The sequence below is a fragment of the Carassius carassius genome, chromosome 22 (genome assembly GCF_963082965.1).
Source record: "Carassius carassius chromosome 22, fCarCar2.1, whole genome shotgun sequence".
In the NCBI taxonomy this organism is placed as follows: Eukaryota; Metazoa; Chordata; class Actinopteri; order Cypriniformes; family Cyprinidae; genus Carassius; species Carassius carassius.
The window spans coordinates 11523824-11541554 of NC_081776.1; the positions used below are offsets into that span (position 1 = coordinate 11523824).

At 36.9% G+C, this 17731-nt stretch overlaps 1 protein-coding gene across 6 annotated transcripts in view; it reads right to left on the reverse strand.

Annotated features, from left to right (window-relative positions):
• Window positions 1–17731, reverse strand: part of LOC132098956 (ankyrin repeat and sterile alpha motif domain-containing protein 1B-like) — a 173137-nt gene that overhangs the window by 6392 nt on the left and 149014 nt on the right. For 4 of the 6 annotated variants that reach the window (XM_059505281.1, XM_059505275.1, XM_059505277.1 and 1 more), the window contains 7 exons: window positions 10641–10748; window positions 9869–10054; window positions 8816–8941; window positions 6480–6551; window positions 5409–5495; window positions 5012–5149; window positions 3489–3656 (listed from right to left, as the gene is read on the reverse strand). In XM_059505281.1, coding sequence (XP_059361264.1) covers window positions 3489–3656; window positions 5012–5149; window positions 5409–5495; window positions 6480–6551; window positions 8816–8941; window positions 9869–10054; window positions 10641–10748 — 885 coding nt within the window. Of the gene's footprint in view, window positions 1–3488; window positions 3657–5011; window positions 5150–5408; window positions 5496–6479; window positions 6552–8815; window positions 8942–8985; window positions 9158–9868; window positions 10055–10640; window positions 10749–17731 lie in introns of those variants that run through there. The other 2 variants (XM_059505276.1, XM_059505279.1) reach the window with 2 other exon arrangements.

Here is a 17731-nt window from a genome sequence, read left to right on the forward strand (position 1 = left end):
AAAGAGAGAAGGAATCTGTTCTAATGGAGCAACACAGCGTATCGTGTCCATATGGAGAAGAGGTACCTCAACATAATGAACAATTTCTCCTACACAAGGGAAAATCAATATCCAAGTATACCACACACAGCCACAGAGGATGCTGTTAGTGTTCAGAGTAACAGCACACACACACACACACACACACACACACACTCTCAGACCAACAGTGGAGCTTATTCACGAAAAAACCAGCAGAACAAATGTGTGTGAATCATTCATAAATCCATTCTTACATAAATTGTCACGTAAGCATTGTTCAGATGGGATTAGTATTCAAAAAGACCTTTGAGTTATAATTATGAACACAGGACGCCTGTGATTTCCTGTACTGATTCACATGGGACATTACTAAGCTCAGAGTGTGTATATTCCGGATGTGGGCGTTATGGAAAGTCATGTGCTTGACTGTGATGTGATTGAGCTTTCTACATATAATAAGGTCATGTTACATATAACATTTTTAGATATTATTTATAATATTACAACAATAACACAAATGACTGTTTTACCCGAAAAGTTGTTTGTGCAAGAAATTGTATAGTTTTAGTTACAGAATTCAGAAGAGCCAAAATAAATAACTCGAGTGTTATGGAAAAAAAACTATATACCTCTGTCACAGATATTCTTATTTGGGAAGTGATTTTTCCAAAGCACAGCAGGACATTTGCTAAATAATTGAGTTTTTACAACAAAACTCTTATTTAAATCGGATTACATGGTACAATAGAGACAGAGAACAGAATTGGAAAACGCGAGCCAGATTTGAACCTACAAAGCCCATTTGAGCAACATCTCCACTACACCACGGTTCCACTTGAAGTGGCACACTGCCCCAGTATTTGTATGCAGACATACTTTAATAACGCATTTTAACACAAGGCGCATATTTTATGTGGCCTTTAAAATGGACAGTGAAGCTTCTCATAAAAGGAGGGACATTTCTGCAAGCTAGACTCATTAATGCAACTGTTTATTTTCAACCAGGCATCCGTCGTTTCTGTCCTGCACGTAATCCAACTCCAACAGGCAGGGTGTGTTTTATTTTTATGATTCTGGCCCTCTTCCAGAAAGTGGAAATATCCCTACTGGTTGCAGGGGGGAAGGGAGGCACCCTATTGATGTGCGCATGCGCAGTAAACCCGGATAGGAAAATCTGACGGGTAGGATAAAATGTCAGGACACTGTACTTTTATTTTGACGGGTTGACGTACCTTTACAGTTCTGTGTATGTGATGTGCTAGTTTTACTTACATTTACATTTACATTTATTCATTTAGCTGACGCTTTTATCCAAAGCGACTTACAATTGCTATATATGTCAGAGGTCGCACGCCTCTGGAGCAACTAGGGGTTAAGTGTCTTGCTCAGGGACACACTGGCAGTTCACAGTGGATTCGAACCCAGGTCTCCCACACCACAGGCATGCATCTTATCCACTGCGCTAACACCACCCCAATCAAACGGTCAAATGCTCATGAAGTGGCTGTCAGAGCAGTTCTGGAGATGTTGTTCATGTGTTCACGTCCTTATTTAGTGAGACAGCAGACGCTGAAATTACCGCGAGCGTCACACGCACACTGGCTGTGTGGTGTGAGCGTGGCGTTTCTGCTCCGTGGCACCAGAATCTTGCCTGCTGCTGCTGTAGGTGACATAGAGGGAGGCCGCCGACAGACCAGGCTCTTGTCTTCATGACAACAATTTCAACTTTTTTTAAACACCTACACCTTCATGTTAAGCATAAATATAAAGCCTACCGATAAAGGACACCGTCAACAGTATTGACGGCAAAATAGACTTGAAAATCGATAATTATTTATAATTTTTTTTAATTACATTTATATCTGAATTTATGTCAACCTATAGACTTTCAAACATCAAAATGTCATGAATTAATATCTATTTGTGTACAAAATTACATATAAACATATTTTCCTATTCTATTTTGCCAAAAAACACTTCCTTTTAAATTCCGTTTATATTACTGGATTCCACGATTCCCTCCGCGTTTTCTGCATCACCGAAATCATAGGGCCCTAGTTGTGGTATGCGAGCTCTATCTTGCAATAGACACACACCACGACGTTCTCTTTTAAGTTTGCCCGCGCCCTCAAATCAAAACACTGCTGACTCCTTGCAGTATGCGATTGGCACTTGTCTTTTTCCGCTTTGTGGGTGACGTAAACGCGTTGTGTCACATTAAAAAAAAAAATCATTGCGAAAGAACCTGACGTGAGATTTTAAATAAATTAAAAGAGGCTTCGAGGCAGAGGAATTTGCCTCGATCATTTTTTGTAATCGAGTTACTCGAGGAATCGTTTCAGCCCTAAATTTATCAAAAGGGACAATTTTACAAGTTTACATAAGTTACAAAAGATTTATATATCACACGAATTGTGTTCTTTAGAATGTAGAAAAAGTATGATGGTTTCCACAAAAATAATAAGCAGCAAAACCGTTTTCAACACTGATAAAAAAAAAAAAATGTTTTTTTGAATGGTTGCGTTGTCATTAAAGGTCCCATGATGTGGATTTTTTTTTTAATGCTTTTTTTTTAAGTTTCCTGAGGTGTACTTATATTGTTAGTATGATTTTTACATTTAAAATTTAGAAATAAAAGGCATTTTTATAAACTGATTTTAGTCCTCTGGCTTGTATGCTCTGTTTGAAGGGGCGTGTCTGCTGTGAGACTCCGAGTACATGACAACTGTTGTGATTGGCTGACATCTTTACATTCGAAATGCATATTACATGTGGAACCCCTCTCAAATATTTTTACTACGTTTTTTATTTTACTATTACAGCTGTCAAAATTAACGAATCATGGAAGTGTTGATTATAGCATTATTTTTTCGATCTCTTCCCATCACATGAAAGGCTGCAGTGATGAGCATTGAGTAGACAGTCTGTTTATCGCGTGAACGCAGTGATCTTGTCATTGCAACGCGTTTTCTCTTAAAAAATGCTTTCACCACTACTACCAGCAAACACAATATCGACATGAATACAGTAAGAGCTTCGTTGTGCAGTATAACAGCATCATTAATTATAACGGCAGTTTGGGCAAGTGTGCAGATATACTCGCAATGTGTGATTGACTGCTCCGAACAATACAAAGGGAGCATTCTTTGATCGCTCTCTGTAGTTTAATCACAATTTAAATAACAGATTTGTTTCATGCTATGCTACTAAGAGAAACAATGTGAAGTTGATCGTTTAGTCACTGGCTTCATTCACTGATGCATAAACAGTATTAAACGATTAAGAACGAAAGTCTATGTGAACAATTAGCTACACATCAGAAATCACTGATCACAGATCAGGCATTAATGAACAGGCAGCCGTGCAGGTGTACATATGTACAGATGGATGAGGTGAGACAGGCTGAGGTTAGAGGTTTAAGCCAGTGTTTGTGCGTGTGTTAGTGCTCAAAGGGCAATGTGACTCACAGACTTGCGTATGTTGACACGGGGTTTAGGGACAGGTTTGGAGGGTTTGCTGTCGAAGCTCTCTGGCAGAGTGGATGACCCATGGCCGCTTTTTCTGGCCTGCAGGGCTAACTGATACGCCACCTCAAACGCCTGGCCCAACGTCAGGATAATCTCGTAGGCCAGATTCTGTGTAAAAATACACACAGAGATGATCAGAGACCCACTTTCAAAAATCAACTTACAATTTACACTTGTGGGGGATCCACGCTGCTACAAATCAGTTGAGAAAAAGATGAAAAAGCCTTTAAGATTTGAGTTCAATATTAGTGCTACTACTTTGGCACCATTTTACAGTTTTCCTTCAATAATTTCAGCGCTTAGTGATTTTTAAATGATTAAAAACATGCTTTAAGCATATTATAAATTATTCATGTGTTGTGACTAGCTGACGCACAGACAGCTCTGTGGTGTTACTACAACAGACGGGAACACAGAAGACATCAAGCTTACTTAAGCAGCATTTTCTTTAAAAAATTTCCACTACAGCCATTTAAGCTAAGAAAATTTGTATTTTATACTTAAAATAACTGCACATATGCTATAAAACATGACATATCAGACCTAACAAGTGATTTAACTCAAAATTTTTATAATCTCATCACAGAAAATAGTTCAAACACTAGACACATACACACACACATATGTATGTACACACATATGTGTATACACACATATGTGTGTGTGTGTGTGTATATATATATATATATATATATATATAGATAGATAGATACACACACATATATGGCTATGATTGATTCATGTGAGAAATCCCGCCTCTTATATTCATGCACGTTCTGTGCCCGTGAATCAGTCTGAATGAACAACATAATGCCGTTAATGTGAAGTCTAATTTTAAAAAAAGTAAGTAAACAACTCACATTTAGATATGACCACTTTGTTATGTCAAAATAAGACTTGAAATGGCATGAGAACATGATCTGTGGGAGTTTTTAGTAAGTAATCATGTTGGTGAAAAAAGTACATCTCGAAAAATTCTAAAATAGTTAACTATTAAAAAGAACAGCTGAACATAGGTTCACAAATAATATATATTATTTCAATCGTAACCGTGTTCTTTTTCAAATATCTCATTTAAGTTTTTTATACTGTGCTTCAAAATACCGTTAATTTATGAAATAGGCTTAAAAAACTGCCTGTTACACACATATATAGACTATACATTTAAATAATTAAGATAAAAAAAAAAGTAGGTGACTTTCATTGTTTTGCCTATTTTGTCACATTCATATGACATTATTGATTAAACGGATACTAATCTTAAAGCAATAATTAAATACATCACTAATATTTGAATAATGGTTTCATTTTCATTTATGAAATGCGGTTTTGTTCCTCAGACGTGCTTCGCCACAATTGCAAGACCTCTGCGCATTTGTAACTGAGCTTTTATGTATGTCTCATTTTTATTTATGCTTTATCCAGAAGTTCAAAAGTGAATGTATTTTTTATGTTTTACTAACCACATCAAAAGCTGTAAACACGTGGCAGTAATGATGGCTCGATTTCAGGTCCTTGGTGATGTACGCGAATGTGGACAGATCGTCAGGGTCCTGCGCGGCACATGAGATATTCCTGATCTCATGCTCTGCTATAATGTTCTAAACATCAGAGAAAGAAAGAAAAGAAAATTTGTTATTATTTAGCAATATTTATACATTTATAACATGGACTGTTAATATAATGTGACTTATAACAGCAATTGTAATATATATTCAGTGCTTTGTCAGAATAATGTAATGTCTCAGTTTCTTTAATGACATGTAATCTATTGTGATTATGTAATTCATCTGCATTTTTATTGACTGACAGCCCTAATTTGTAACTTATAAGGGAAATGAAAGTTAAATCGATGAGTACCTTGTTAGTTGCATCGATAAACTTGACGCCCTTATAGGAGACAGACAGTACTATGGTGGGAATCTTCTTCATCTGTTCTGTAGACTTCTTACAGAGAGGATGAGAGGAGGAGAGATCAGCAGACAGTCTTACAGTCTCCGACATTAACATTCATGAGGCCCCATCACACACTGACTGAGATCTGCTTAATACAAACTCAAACACACACTAAATTATTTACACGTAACGTTATTCAGTCCCTTCAATAACCCAGATAGTGTGCCATCTCCTGAGACAAACAAAAAGGGCCAAAATAACATTCTGCAATGTTTAAACTATGGCCTCATTGGGTTAGCTGGTCTCCCAGTCTGGTCAAGCTGCTGTTTAGTTGGTCTGTCAGCAGGAGACAACATGTCAAGTGCTCAAAACCTCTCTTACACCACCACCTCTTAGACCACCTCAGGCTGCAAGGGGCATAAATCACATGCGGCCGAGCATGATGATGAACTGCAGAGAATCAGAATTCATTTTCATATCTTCCTACGCTGTCATATCAGTTGTCAGAGTGGAATATACAATTTATATTCATCTGGACCTCATTTCCCTCCCTCGCTCGCTCTCTCTGTCAGTGGTTTCCTATGCATCAGTGGGTCTCTACAGTTCTGTACCTGTCAAAATATTCAGCTTAAAACAAACAGTGAGAGACGGAAGACCTAAATTTACATCCTCTTAATGTGTTAATGTGTTTGAGTAGAAGCAAGGGGCGGCAGGTCTCAAACTTTACATGCATACAAAAAGAGAGCGGGTCAAATGTCCTGCAGTGTTAAACAATCTCATGAGAACGGGGGTGTTGAGGTAAGAGAAGGTATTCTGAGGTAAAGCGAAGTCAATGTATTCATATGCTGTGGCAAGTAGGCTATTTATACGATTATGAGAAGAGTCATAATTGGCCATAATATTATTTCCCGTCACACTGACTTAGCAACAGAGACATTTCCTGTTTTCTCAATGACTGTGTGTCAGTGACCTGAGGGCAGCAGGAGCATGACTAGACAGACTGTTAAGTGGTGGCCATGGTGACACAACTCTTACCCTCATTTTTGCGCAGGCATCATGCGTGGACTCTGTACCGCGTAACTCCTTTACCAATATAGAGCCCAGATACTGCAGAACAAACACATTCATATACAGTAGTTATGGCAAATGTATAATATAATAAAACTAGACTTTTCTATTTATAAATGATAAGCTTTCACTAAAGCTAGTTTAGAACTTATATCAAAAATTGACACTATTATAAAACTTTATTATAATTATTTTAATATTATTTTATTATTAAAAAAAATCTAATCTAGATTAATTTCTACATTTTAATACTATTATATAAAGTTATTCTGATTTTAAATAATAATAATAATAATGTTTTAATTATATTTTTTATGTATTTGTTGTTTTAAAATGTATTAAGACATTTATATCTTTGTTATTTATAAATCATGAGTTTTCTCTAAAGCTAGTTCATAATTAAAAATTTTAACTACTTAGTTTTACATGCGCTTGTACATGGAAATGAGTTCTTTTATAATTGGCTAACCTATTTTACATGGGAAATTAGGAACAATTATAAATGTGGGCGGTCAAATGTTAAAGTACTCATGGTCCTGGCTATTCGACCTCACTATTTAATTATTATCATTTTTATTTTTTTATAAATACATGTTCAGGGTGGATTGGAGAGTTACGTCAAGTAACAGTATGTCTCTTTTATTTTAAAAGAGTACTAAAATCCTGATTAAAATATTTCTTTCCCAGCAGTAAGTGTGCACAGATCGTGCGTCCCTGTGAGTACAACTGTCAGCTAAATCAATTACAAAATGTAAATGTACAATGAAGCACGTAGGAAGAGATTGTTTGGAAAGAGCCTCGTTAGGGCCATGATCTGGTGAAGTGTTACACTGCACTGCTGGGTATCGGACAAGGACAACCTTGAGAGCCAGCGGGCTTTGTTTCACATGAAAGCAATCTGGCATCTACAGTCAGGTCACATGACCGTGTTTTGTAAAGCACTGAGTGTAAAACCCAATCATCTTACAACTAGATGAGCCTGAAATGTTTATTGTCAATACAAGCCGATGATACCGTCGCATTTTCAATCACAAAATAACTTGCACACTATTTCCAAAATCTCTCTAGACCATTAATCACACACATTTGTAGTTTAATGTAAACGCACAGTTTCTCTGCATCTGTGATTCTTCATTTTTATTATATTTCCTTTTTTTATATATTTATATTTTTCATTTTAATATTTTATTTAAATTTTATTTAAATACTTTATATTTTAAAATTTAATTTGTATTACATTTTAATTTTCTTGTAATATTTTATTTCATTTTAATATTGCTATGATTGTAACTATATTTTATTTACTTTTATCATTTTGTCAGTGAAGCTTCTCATTACTGATTTAAAGCACCATGAGAGTCAGGAACATCATCGTTTAAGTGTAATATCAATTGACTTTGCGACATATTTTACTTCTAGTGGGATAAGCATTGATCCACAGATCTGTAGTTCTTTCACAGATCAATACTGTACACCCTTGACCTTTGACCTCTGTGGGTCTTACACTTACACGAATGGACTGTTCATTAACTCCATCAGTGTTTTTGGCCCAGCAGAATAAGGCCCTGTCCACACGCCCCCCCAAAAAAACTAACTTGCAGCTTTTTCTACACGGCACAGCCGTTCGTCCACACGCAAACACAGCACCAGATCACTAAAACTGAACATTTTTGAAAACGCCTGCCACGGTGAAAATTAAAAAAAAACTCAAAACTGCAGTGTTATCATGTAGACAGCGAAACTGTGATGTCGGAGCCTGTGCTGTTATCTCCACCGACTGGAAACTTTTTCAGGCTTCTGATTGGCTAACATGGCATTTACAGTTGAGATTATATCGCCACCTGTTGGTTTGGCATGATCTTGACAGAGCTTCATAGCATGCATTTGCGTTTTCATGTAGACTGAGATTTTTTTTTAAAAACAGAAGGAAAAACTGTTTATAAAAATACACATGTACGTGTGGATATGGCCTAAGCGAATCAAATTTAAATGGCTGTTGCTAGGAAACAGAGTTGGTTTATGTAAGCTAATACTAGAGATTCTCGGGCCCATAGAGAGCTGAAAAAAGCTTGATTGAAGGTTAAAACACCATTTATTCACCACTAAATAACTAAAGGACTAGCTTTCACGTTGGGTTTTCTCTTTCACTATCTGATGGCCTACAGGAGCTCATCAAGGCCAAATCCGCATCTAAATTCTTTGTACGCTCGCATTGAAAGTGTTTTTCAGTTCCTTTAGGTGTTGTTTTTGTAAGGAAATCTGAGAAACCTTTATCATTGATCACTTTTAACACCCACACTTACATATGCTTCATAGTCACATGACTGGAATATGAGCTTCTCAGGATGGTGCTGCCAGTACTGCACCGGCGTAGATGACGTCGCCTCGTTCGGAGGCCTTAACGTGATTGGCTCGCACCATTCCCCTTGCTGAAAAGGAGGGTAATGGAAAAACAAACATTAGGAAAAAAAGAAAAAAAAGCTGATAGTATTATTTTTTAAAAAATATAATTTATCGCTTTAACACAACACCGTTTTGAACTAAACACAGAAAACATTTAAGGTGTTTTGGTCGTTAATTAACTTGACAAAGACGGTTTATAGGCTTGAAAAAGCAAACTATACCGTCATCGTCTCTGCTGTCGTCTGTATGCATTAACACAAAGAAAAAACATTCCCATTTTTAGTAAGTTGTCGTGTAAATGTAATAATAATAACAAAATGGAAATGTACAATGAAGCGCATAGGCAGACATTGGTCAGAAAGAGCATATTTTAGTACCATGATCTGCTGAAGCTTTCTAGATTTTTTTTAAATCGTTTTCTGTTTTGTGAAGTTGAAAATAAAACATTTTTGGAGTAAACTTTACAAGAAAATACTATTCCAGTTTTTCTACTTTTTAAAATTTTACAAGAGAAATTTGTTTCTGCAATTTTTTTTCAGTGTAGTTCTAAGCAGTTCTGTTCAGCTTTTTGTATTCAGTCTAAAGCCCTTTTCTCAGTCTTTCACTCTTTTTCTTCATCTCTCTCTCTCCCTCTGTAATGATACATGGAGACACAGGGCAGGAAAAACTGATAAAGGGTAAAAGAAGAAAATGATGTAAGGTCTTTTTGTACCCTTTTGTCATTACGTTTTGTGTGATAACTCATTCTATTCATAATCACTGCAAAACACACATCACTGATAAGCTCACAATGAGAGATCATAGCCACAGCACATTCAAAATCGCGTTTAACACACTACCATGCTGATTTATTAGTGATGCCATCCAGACAAAGGCACACGAACCACAATTGGTCACACCAAAACAGGACGACAGAGGAGAGTAGTGCACTTGATGCAAGTGCACTAACTCACCATACTGACTTGTGCCATCTGTCTCTCTAGTTTGGAGCGTGGGACATCCTCGAAGTAGTTATCGTTGCGTCTGCGTCTGGCGTCGGCCTGCATGATGAGGTGCTGGACGTCCAGGGAGCCGGCGTTGGGATAGGCCTGATTCAGAGAAGGGGACAGCTGAGGTGGAGTGTGGTTCCCAGTGGGCTCCTGTGGGAGGGCGATGAAGAAAAGGTTTTGGGTGGTTAGTAGAGAAACTGCCTTTGAGATGAATGGGAATGCTAACGGATAGCTTTCTCTAGGGATTTTCTTATAGGAGATCTAGCTGTGTGCCTGTTTTTGCATTTTTTTTTTGTCGTACAAACCACTGTGCTACATCAGACTATCCTTGTCCTTTGACTAAGGCGGCATATAAGCTGTGGCCCAAAGGAACTCTGATTTCTGTTGCTCTGGACTGGCTTTTGTATTGATTTGACTCCTGGAAAAGAGTTTGAGAGCAGTTGTCTGATCCAGCCTGGAAGATCAAGTCAAATCCCTCGAGCGGCTCAGGGCATAAGAATGCCATCGCTCTCAAGATAAGACCAAATCACATAGAAAATGACATTTTCTGCTTTCTTAAAAACATTTCTCTGTCTTAACGTACACATAAACATGCACACAAACATAAATTACTGAATACACCATACTGAGTGACATTTAGGATGAACATTACATTTATCGATGCTAGGTGACTGACAACATAACAGACATAATGTGGGGGGGGTTTTGCTGGAGAAAGAGGAAGATTTGGACTCACCCTTAGAGAGATGGCCCGTGGTGGTTTCTGTGGAGGGTCTTCGTGCAGTCGATCTCCAAGTGATGCTAGTATTCTTTTCCGGTGGCCGATCAAATTAATCTTAAGAACCTGAAAGAGAGAAAGAGACAGGAAAAGTGAATGCTGTGCATTTATTCCTGTGAGTTTAGTCCGGAAATTTGGGGCAGCACAAAAACTCATTTTTATCACCACCTTCAAGTTTCAAGCCAACACAAAAATAACTTGCTTGTTAATTAAACTTCCTGGTCTTATCAGTGGATGGTATTCTAAATTGAAATACAATATTTGTCATAAACTTTAATAAAATGTGATTTGTTCCAGCACGCAATAATAATAATAACAGAAGTAAAATCAAATGCAATGGATGAATGAATGTTTTCATGAACTTCAATAAGTCCAAACATAAGTCCATACAATAAACTAATAAAATGTAACTTGCTCCAGCACATACTGGATCATTATACTGGATAATGCTAACTCACCTTTGTGTGCTGTGAATTTGTAAGTAACCAGGTTTGTAAAATTCTCTGAAATAGCCCCGTGCTATATTTCAATCCAATAATTACATTTTATTCAGTGTAAACATGCCTTCTTTCCATAATTTCTTTCAGTGAATCGGGTTCTAAAACCACACAGACAGAGTTTTACAGTATATTCACTTAGTGCCTGTTCTATACAACTGCAAAGTTTTACTGTCTGAAGTGCATCAGGGGTGTAATAGTAGTAAAGGATGGTCACTAAAGAAACCCGGTCAATATGATGAAACTTAAAGAGCACATACAGAAAGAGACCACAAACACACAAAGATCAATAAATGTCTCAAAGTGCCTACTTTTCAGTCTGCTCCAATTCTTTCTCTCTCTCTCTCTCTCACACACACACACACACATACAAATACAGCAACCTCGACGAACAGGGAATTACTCAACACAGTTAATGAGCATACAGAAACAGTGGTCTGTCACTTAGTTGAGCCATTACTGTAAACCAGGTTGCACAGAGGCATCAAATGCATGTTAAAAAGCTGCTTTAGTCACAACACACATGGTAGCTTCTCATTAGCCGCCTCATTTCTGTCCCTATAGCAACAATGTTCTCTAACTTCATTTAAAATGATCACCACTATTTTATCCTAGAAAATCAAATCAATGGGAGGATATTTCCTTTCAGCACAAATCATGGGTTTTGATCACGATTCATTAGAATGTCCGGAACTGACAATCCAATGCTGAGATCATGACCTGCAGATAACTGAGCAGAGCTTCCACGACTGTCCATAATCGTGACACTAGCTGCCCCATTTATTTGCAAAAAGAATTCTCAGGTTTTGTGTTTTTGAATGATTAATTGGGGGGAAAAACACTCAAAAATGCTAAACAAAAAAAATGCTCTTATATCCTTCGAGCAAGTCTTACTTTAACAAGTAATATATTTAGCCAACTGAATATTTTAGAGCAGATGAGAAAAATACAATTTATATTTACTATAATTATATAATACATCATTTACTATCATTTTCCGGTGTGAACGTGTGCAAGAATAGTGTATGTATTTAGATTCTATTAGTTTAACACCTTCACATCCCCCAGTACCAAACCCATACCCTGGCGATCTAATATAATCTAGAATAATATAATAATAATATAATCAGTCCTAGAATGGAAAAACAAATGTCCGTAGGCTAAAACATTGTTCATACTGGCTAAAATACCTCCATCTTCATGGGCAGAACTACTTACAGGAGCCACACATTTTAACGCTTTGGGTTAATGATCCCCTGTGTTTGTCTTTAATGCCTCTCATGTCTAAAATCAATTTGTGTAAGGAGGTTTAGGATTGTGTGCACCAGAGGCTAATTAACCCTGTTTAAACCCTCTGGAGATGCCACAAACAAGCCAATACGAAGCAGCCACTGTCCCTCAGGCCCGTCCTGGCCAGAATACAGGCTCTAAGGGCAACAGAGACTGGAACTGGACGGAAAACCCTTCAGGAATACAGCAGGATGTGTGACAGTCTGCTTCAGATAATTTACCAGTTTGGGAGTTTAAACCACATAAAATGTGATTTTGATGTGCCTGGAGATTTCGCATGAGAAATAAAGTATACAAACACACAAGGACACAGCTATGCTTGTCTGAAGTAGTCAGACTTGTGTTTTTGACTTTTGACATAAAGTCTGGTCCACTTCGTAGGTTATTCTGGCCAAGAATTATTCCTGCTCAGTTCTTGGTAGGGTTGACTGATATAGACATCTAAAAGTTCAGATTTTTTCTTATTTATTTTTTTTACAAATATATATTTCTCAGTCTTTTCAACCCCTTTTAATACACCTATTCATTTGTATTTAGTTTGAAATACGTAAAACTAAAATATAATAATGTAGTCTGTATCATATTGATTATATGTGAATATGTGATTATTTTTTTTTTCGTACTGGCAGATATTATATATTTAATTATAGATGTTCATTTTCCCTATATTTATATCACCTTTGCCATCATCAAATTTAACACTAATAATACTATTAAATGCAATCTTTAGCAAATCTCAAAATAAATATCTATTTTTCATATGGTATATTATAATGTGATGCATAAATTTACTTGTAGCATTTAAAGTAAGTACTTATGTATTTAAAAACAAATGTTGAGAATTTTAATAACAGTCATAACATGTAAATAATTATTTATTTCTAAGTTATTTAAATAATGACGTAGTAGTGTCTACAGACCTTTGATTGCATAAACCTTGTGAGCATTTTGACAAAAAAAAAAAAACAAGATCTCCTTTGGATGCAATAATTAGCAGCCCTTGGAAAGACTAAGTAAAGCCAGCAAATCAGATTGAGGCTTGCAAACCTAATAATGCTCATGCCATTCTTGCAGCCAGTATGCATCAGTAGGTCTTTAAATCTGAATACAGATACGTAGAAGTTAATATAAACTATTTATATTCCTGCTTGCATGCCATTGCAGCGGGAAACAGACGAACAAAAGGAGAGAAAACAGGAGGAAATGAACAAAGATAGGATGCTGAGTGTGTAAGGTTCAGTACTGCCTTACTGCATGACGGTGAAAAGCAGAGGACATTGAATTTAATTTAAATGCAAATGTGTGGAGCAGGCTGCAGTGGAGATGCAATGTGCCATGGAGAAATACTGTACAGACTGGACGACAGCGCAAACGGCTCTATCACACAAGCGGCGCTTGGATGATATGCATAAGACTCGCATTACACTTGCAGCAGGGGTGATAGAGAGAAGCAGCCATGTATTTTAATCACTGCGACTGCTCGTGGATATAACTGCACCACCGGGTACAGTATGCTGACTGCAGTGTAAGCTACTGAGAGAAAGCACCAGAGCTGCATCCTAATTCACATTCTAACTGTACTGAATATAATATTAGGATTCATAGTGCACTAAATATAGTATGGCAAATGTGCCTGGATGTAATTCTGGTACATTTTCAGGCACTGAATTATTTGATCTAATATTGACTAAAAGCCCTTTGAAAAGCACGGATCTCTTACGACTTTTCCAGTAACAGTTCTCTTTCGGTAACAACTTAAAAATAATGAAACCACTCCTGCATAAAACCTGAGCAAAATGAATCTGTTCTACCTGATCCTCAAACCACTGCTGTACAAACTTGCACACAATTCAGTTCAAACAAATTTGTTAACTTCATATTTTATGAAATTCAAATATTCAAATAAATATTATATTAAAAACTTTAACCTTCAAAAACACAATAATTGTTATAATTAACAAAAATGTAAGATGAAATAAACTAAAAACTAAAGCATGTTACAAAATGAATAAATCCTAAACTAATTTGACTTGAAAAGGTTATTTCAGAATAATAATAAATACTATGATAAAATATACATTTTAGTAAATAGTTTTTTTTAGTATGGTCTTTCTTGCTACGTGGGCCTTGTCCTTCTTTCAGTCTATGATTTGCTTACAAATAAAATACTTGGAATGAAAACTGTGATTCTACCGTGAAAGACAGACTAAAGGGCAAAGAATGGGAGCTGTTAGTGTGTAAACTCCGATTAAGAAAAACCAAACTGCTTTACAGGACAATAAAGTGCAACTGCAGTTATCTAACAGCACGCTGCCGACCTTTCAAATCCAAAATATTAATTTGCAACAAATTAATTCAGTCAAATTAGAGTGTTTCTCTGCCAGCCAGTTAGGCCTATTTGACACCTAATCAGGCAGATCCTCATTGTGCATTCACTGGAGAAAGAAAATCAGGAAGTGTGTGAAAGATTTGGGCACTCTGTAAAAAGAGAACACCACAACCCAGAGAGACCACTGACATTTTTACATAATAATTGAAGTGCTGTTAAAAACATTCAGCCATTTCATGCATAATGGAGTCTTGTGAAGTCTCTTCTTTTCGGTGAGTGTAATTGCTGCAGTGTTGGATGTAAAATGACAGTTAATCCCATTAGATTAGAGAAAGTGAGCAGGAAGCAGGTCTGAAGAGGGATTAACCTCAGCGGTCCAGCAGCAGAAGTGTAATCTCCACACCAGACGTGCACAAACTCCTGAGTCTGAAACATGTTGACATGGAGGGGCTGATACACAAACACAGACACACAAATACATATATATATATATATATATATATATATATATATATATATATATATATATACCAATATATATAAACCAGTATAACATGCAGAGAAAACTAAATATTTAGCAGCTGATGATTCTCCCAAAACATCGTGTTCCCCATTCTAAAGATTTACCATCTTGATCAATATTTAGAAATTTGTTTATTTGTATATTTCATTTTACATTTAAATTTTAGTTTAGGTTTTAGTCATTTATACGTTTTGTCATTTTTATATTTCCATTTATCTTTATTTTATTTTTATTTCCGTTTTAATCATTTTAGTACTTTGATAAATTTTGATTTCAAATAACAAAAACTGATTTTTAAAAGTTGTAGTTAACAATAACTAATAAGAGACACGTCATATGAGTAATATGGGCTGTGAATGCTGTTTGAAGACTGTAAAACGAAAGGTTAAAACTCCATACGTAAAATGTCTCTATAAAGATCAAGCTCTTCTTTAAAGGTCAGGTCAGGCCAGAGCAATACTTCTCAGCCGCATAACTCTCTATGATCTCATGCTTGAGGCACCAGCAGACATAACTAATAAAGCTCAGAATGAGCTGTGGTATGGATGAGCAGTTCCTCCTAATTGAGGGAGCTGAGGCGCAGAGGCCTGTCTGATGGGGAGGATGTGAATACAGTACTGTTTGTGCTTACAGCAGCATTCGTGCATTGGATTTTAATGAGTCTCTCTTTTATTCACCCGCTCACTCTGTTTTCCCCTCTTTTTACCTCCATCCCACAATCCAGTGCTCCTTGTCCCAAAGACCATCCAGCCAGTAACCAAGATCACCAACTGACAAGTTGTTTTAGTTTTAATATGGCTGCTTTTAAGGGGATTAAGTAAGAGATGTAAATTCTCTGAGCGGGTTTTAGCATGCTACAGCTAACAGTGTATATTCACAACAATTACAAACAACAAACAGTGATGTTGAGTAGTTTATTTTTCTCTCTCTATCATGTTTTAATGTTTAGCATCACTGCTTTAAAGAGGCTGAATTAAAAGGAGCAACTTCCCTGAGAGCATTTTAGCATGGCAATAGCTAACATGCTAACTGTGTATTCACAACCACTGCCAGCGACATCAACTGATGCAAACTAGTTTATTTTCTTCAGTTTTTTTTTTTGCTTTAGTTTTAATATTTATAGCATCCCTGCTTTAAAGAAGATTAATGAAGAGTCACAACTTCTCTACGAGGGTTTTAGCATGCTAACGGCTATATGTGTATTCACAATCAAACCCAACCACAACCAGTTATCTTTTTTTTTTTTTTTTTTGTAGTTGCCATATGTTTTAGCATGACTGCTTTAAAAAGTATGAATTAAGACACTTAACTTCTCTGAGAGGGTTTTAGCATGCTAATGGCTAACGTGAACATTATTAAGGCAGTGTATCCTTTTTTAAATGTAACTTCTCCATTTGGTTCCACTCTGTTGCATTCTTCCTTAAGACCGATTGGTTGAGCATTTGTTCAAACAACTCATGACTAATAAATTACAGTATGAAAATACGTTTTTTTTTTTGCTCCAACCACCCCCATTTCTTAAATTGTTTTTCTCTCTCTAATGGACAACATGCGAAGCACATTGATTGGCTAATGAGCTGTAAAGCTCACAAAATGGTGAATGACCTTTAAGCCCACAAAAACTATCCGTGAGCACTTTGGTTTCTTCTGCTTGATGTCACCATTCCGTACCAATCTCTCTCAGTAACTCAATATTATTTTCATATGGCATAAAATCTTTTCTTTGAAATGCTAAATACCATGCTGCGTGTCTGCCTTGCTACAGCGGACGAAATGTAGAGAGCCAATCACTGCAGACATAACAGGTTTTTACTGACAGGATTATTCTCCAACACAACCCACACAGTGAACGTAATGAGGCCTGGTATATGTGCGTGTACAATGTGTCTACAAATCTTCCTGATCTCTACTGGCGGTTTTCAGGCCGCTGAGGGCTGTCAGTCCGGTGGATGCTACTGATGCTACTTGGTGTCCAGTGAAGAACTAGCCACCTCATGAGGAGCCAGATCCAGTCCATCTGCAGCAGGTACAATTCAAACAGCCCCAAGGCCACCGTTGTCACTGCAACTTGCCGTTATCCATCTCAGATCCATTTATAACCAGCGCCTCCCAACCAGGGGACAACTGGAAAGGAACCAGAGCCCGCCAGTTACCTAGCAACTATGGAGCGAGGGCTGGTGCTATGCGTAAAAATCCAGCAGGCCTCTGAGGCAACGTAAATGAGGATATACAGCAGTACATCGGACCAATTCTGTGAGATTTGACTGTGAGTGAGGACGTGATGAGCCAATGAGGGGATGTGTGACATTTCTGCCTTTACCAATGATAATAAGTGAATGCAGCGGCGTGACTACTGCTCTATGCAGGGATCAGAAGGAATCAAGAGAAAAAAATCTCCAACACTAAGACG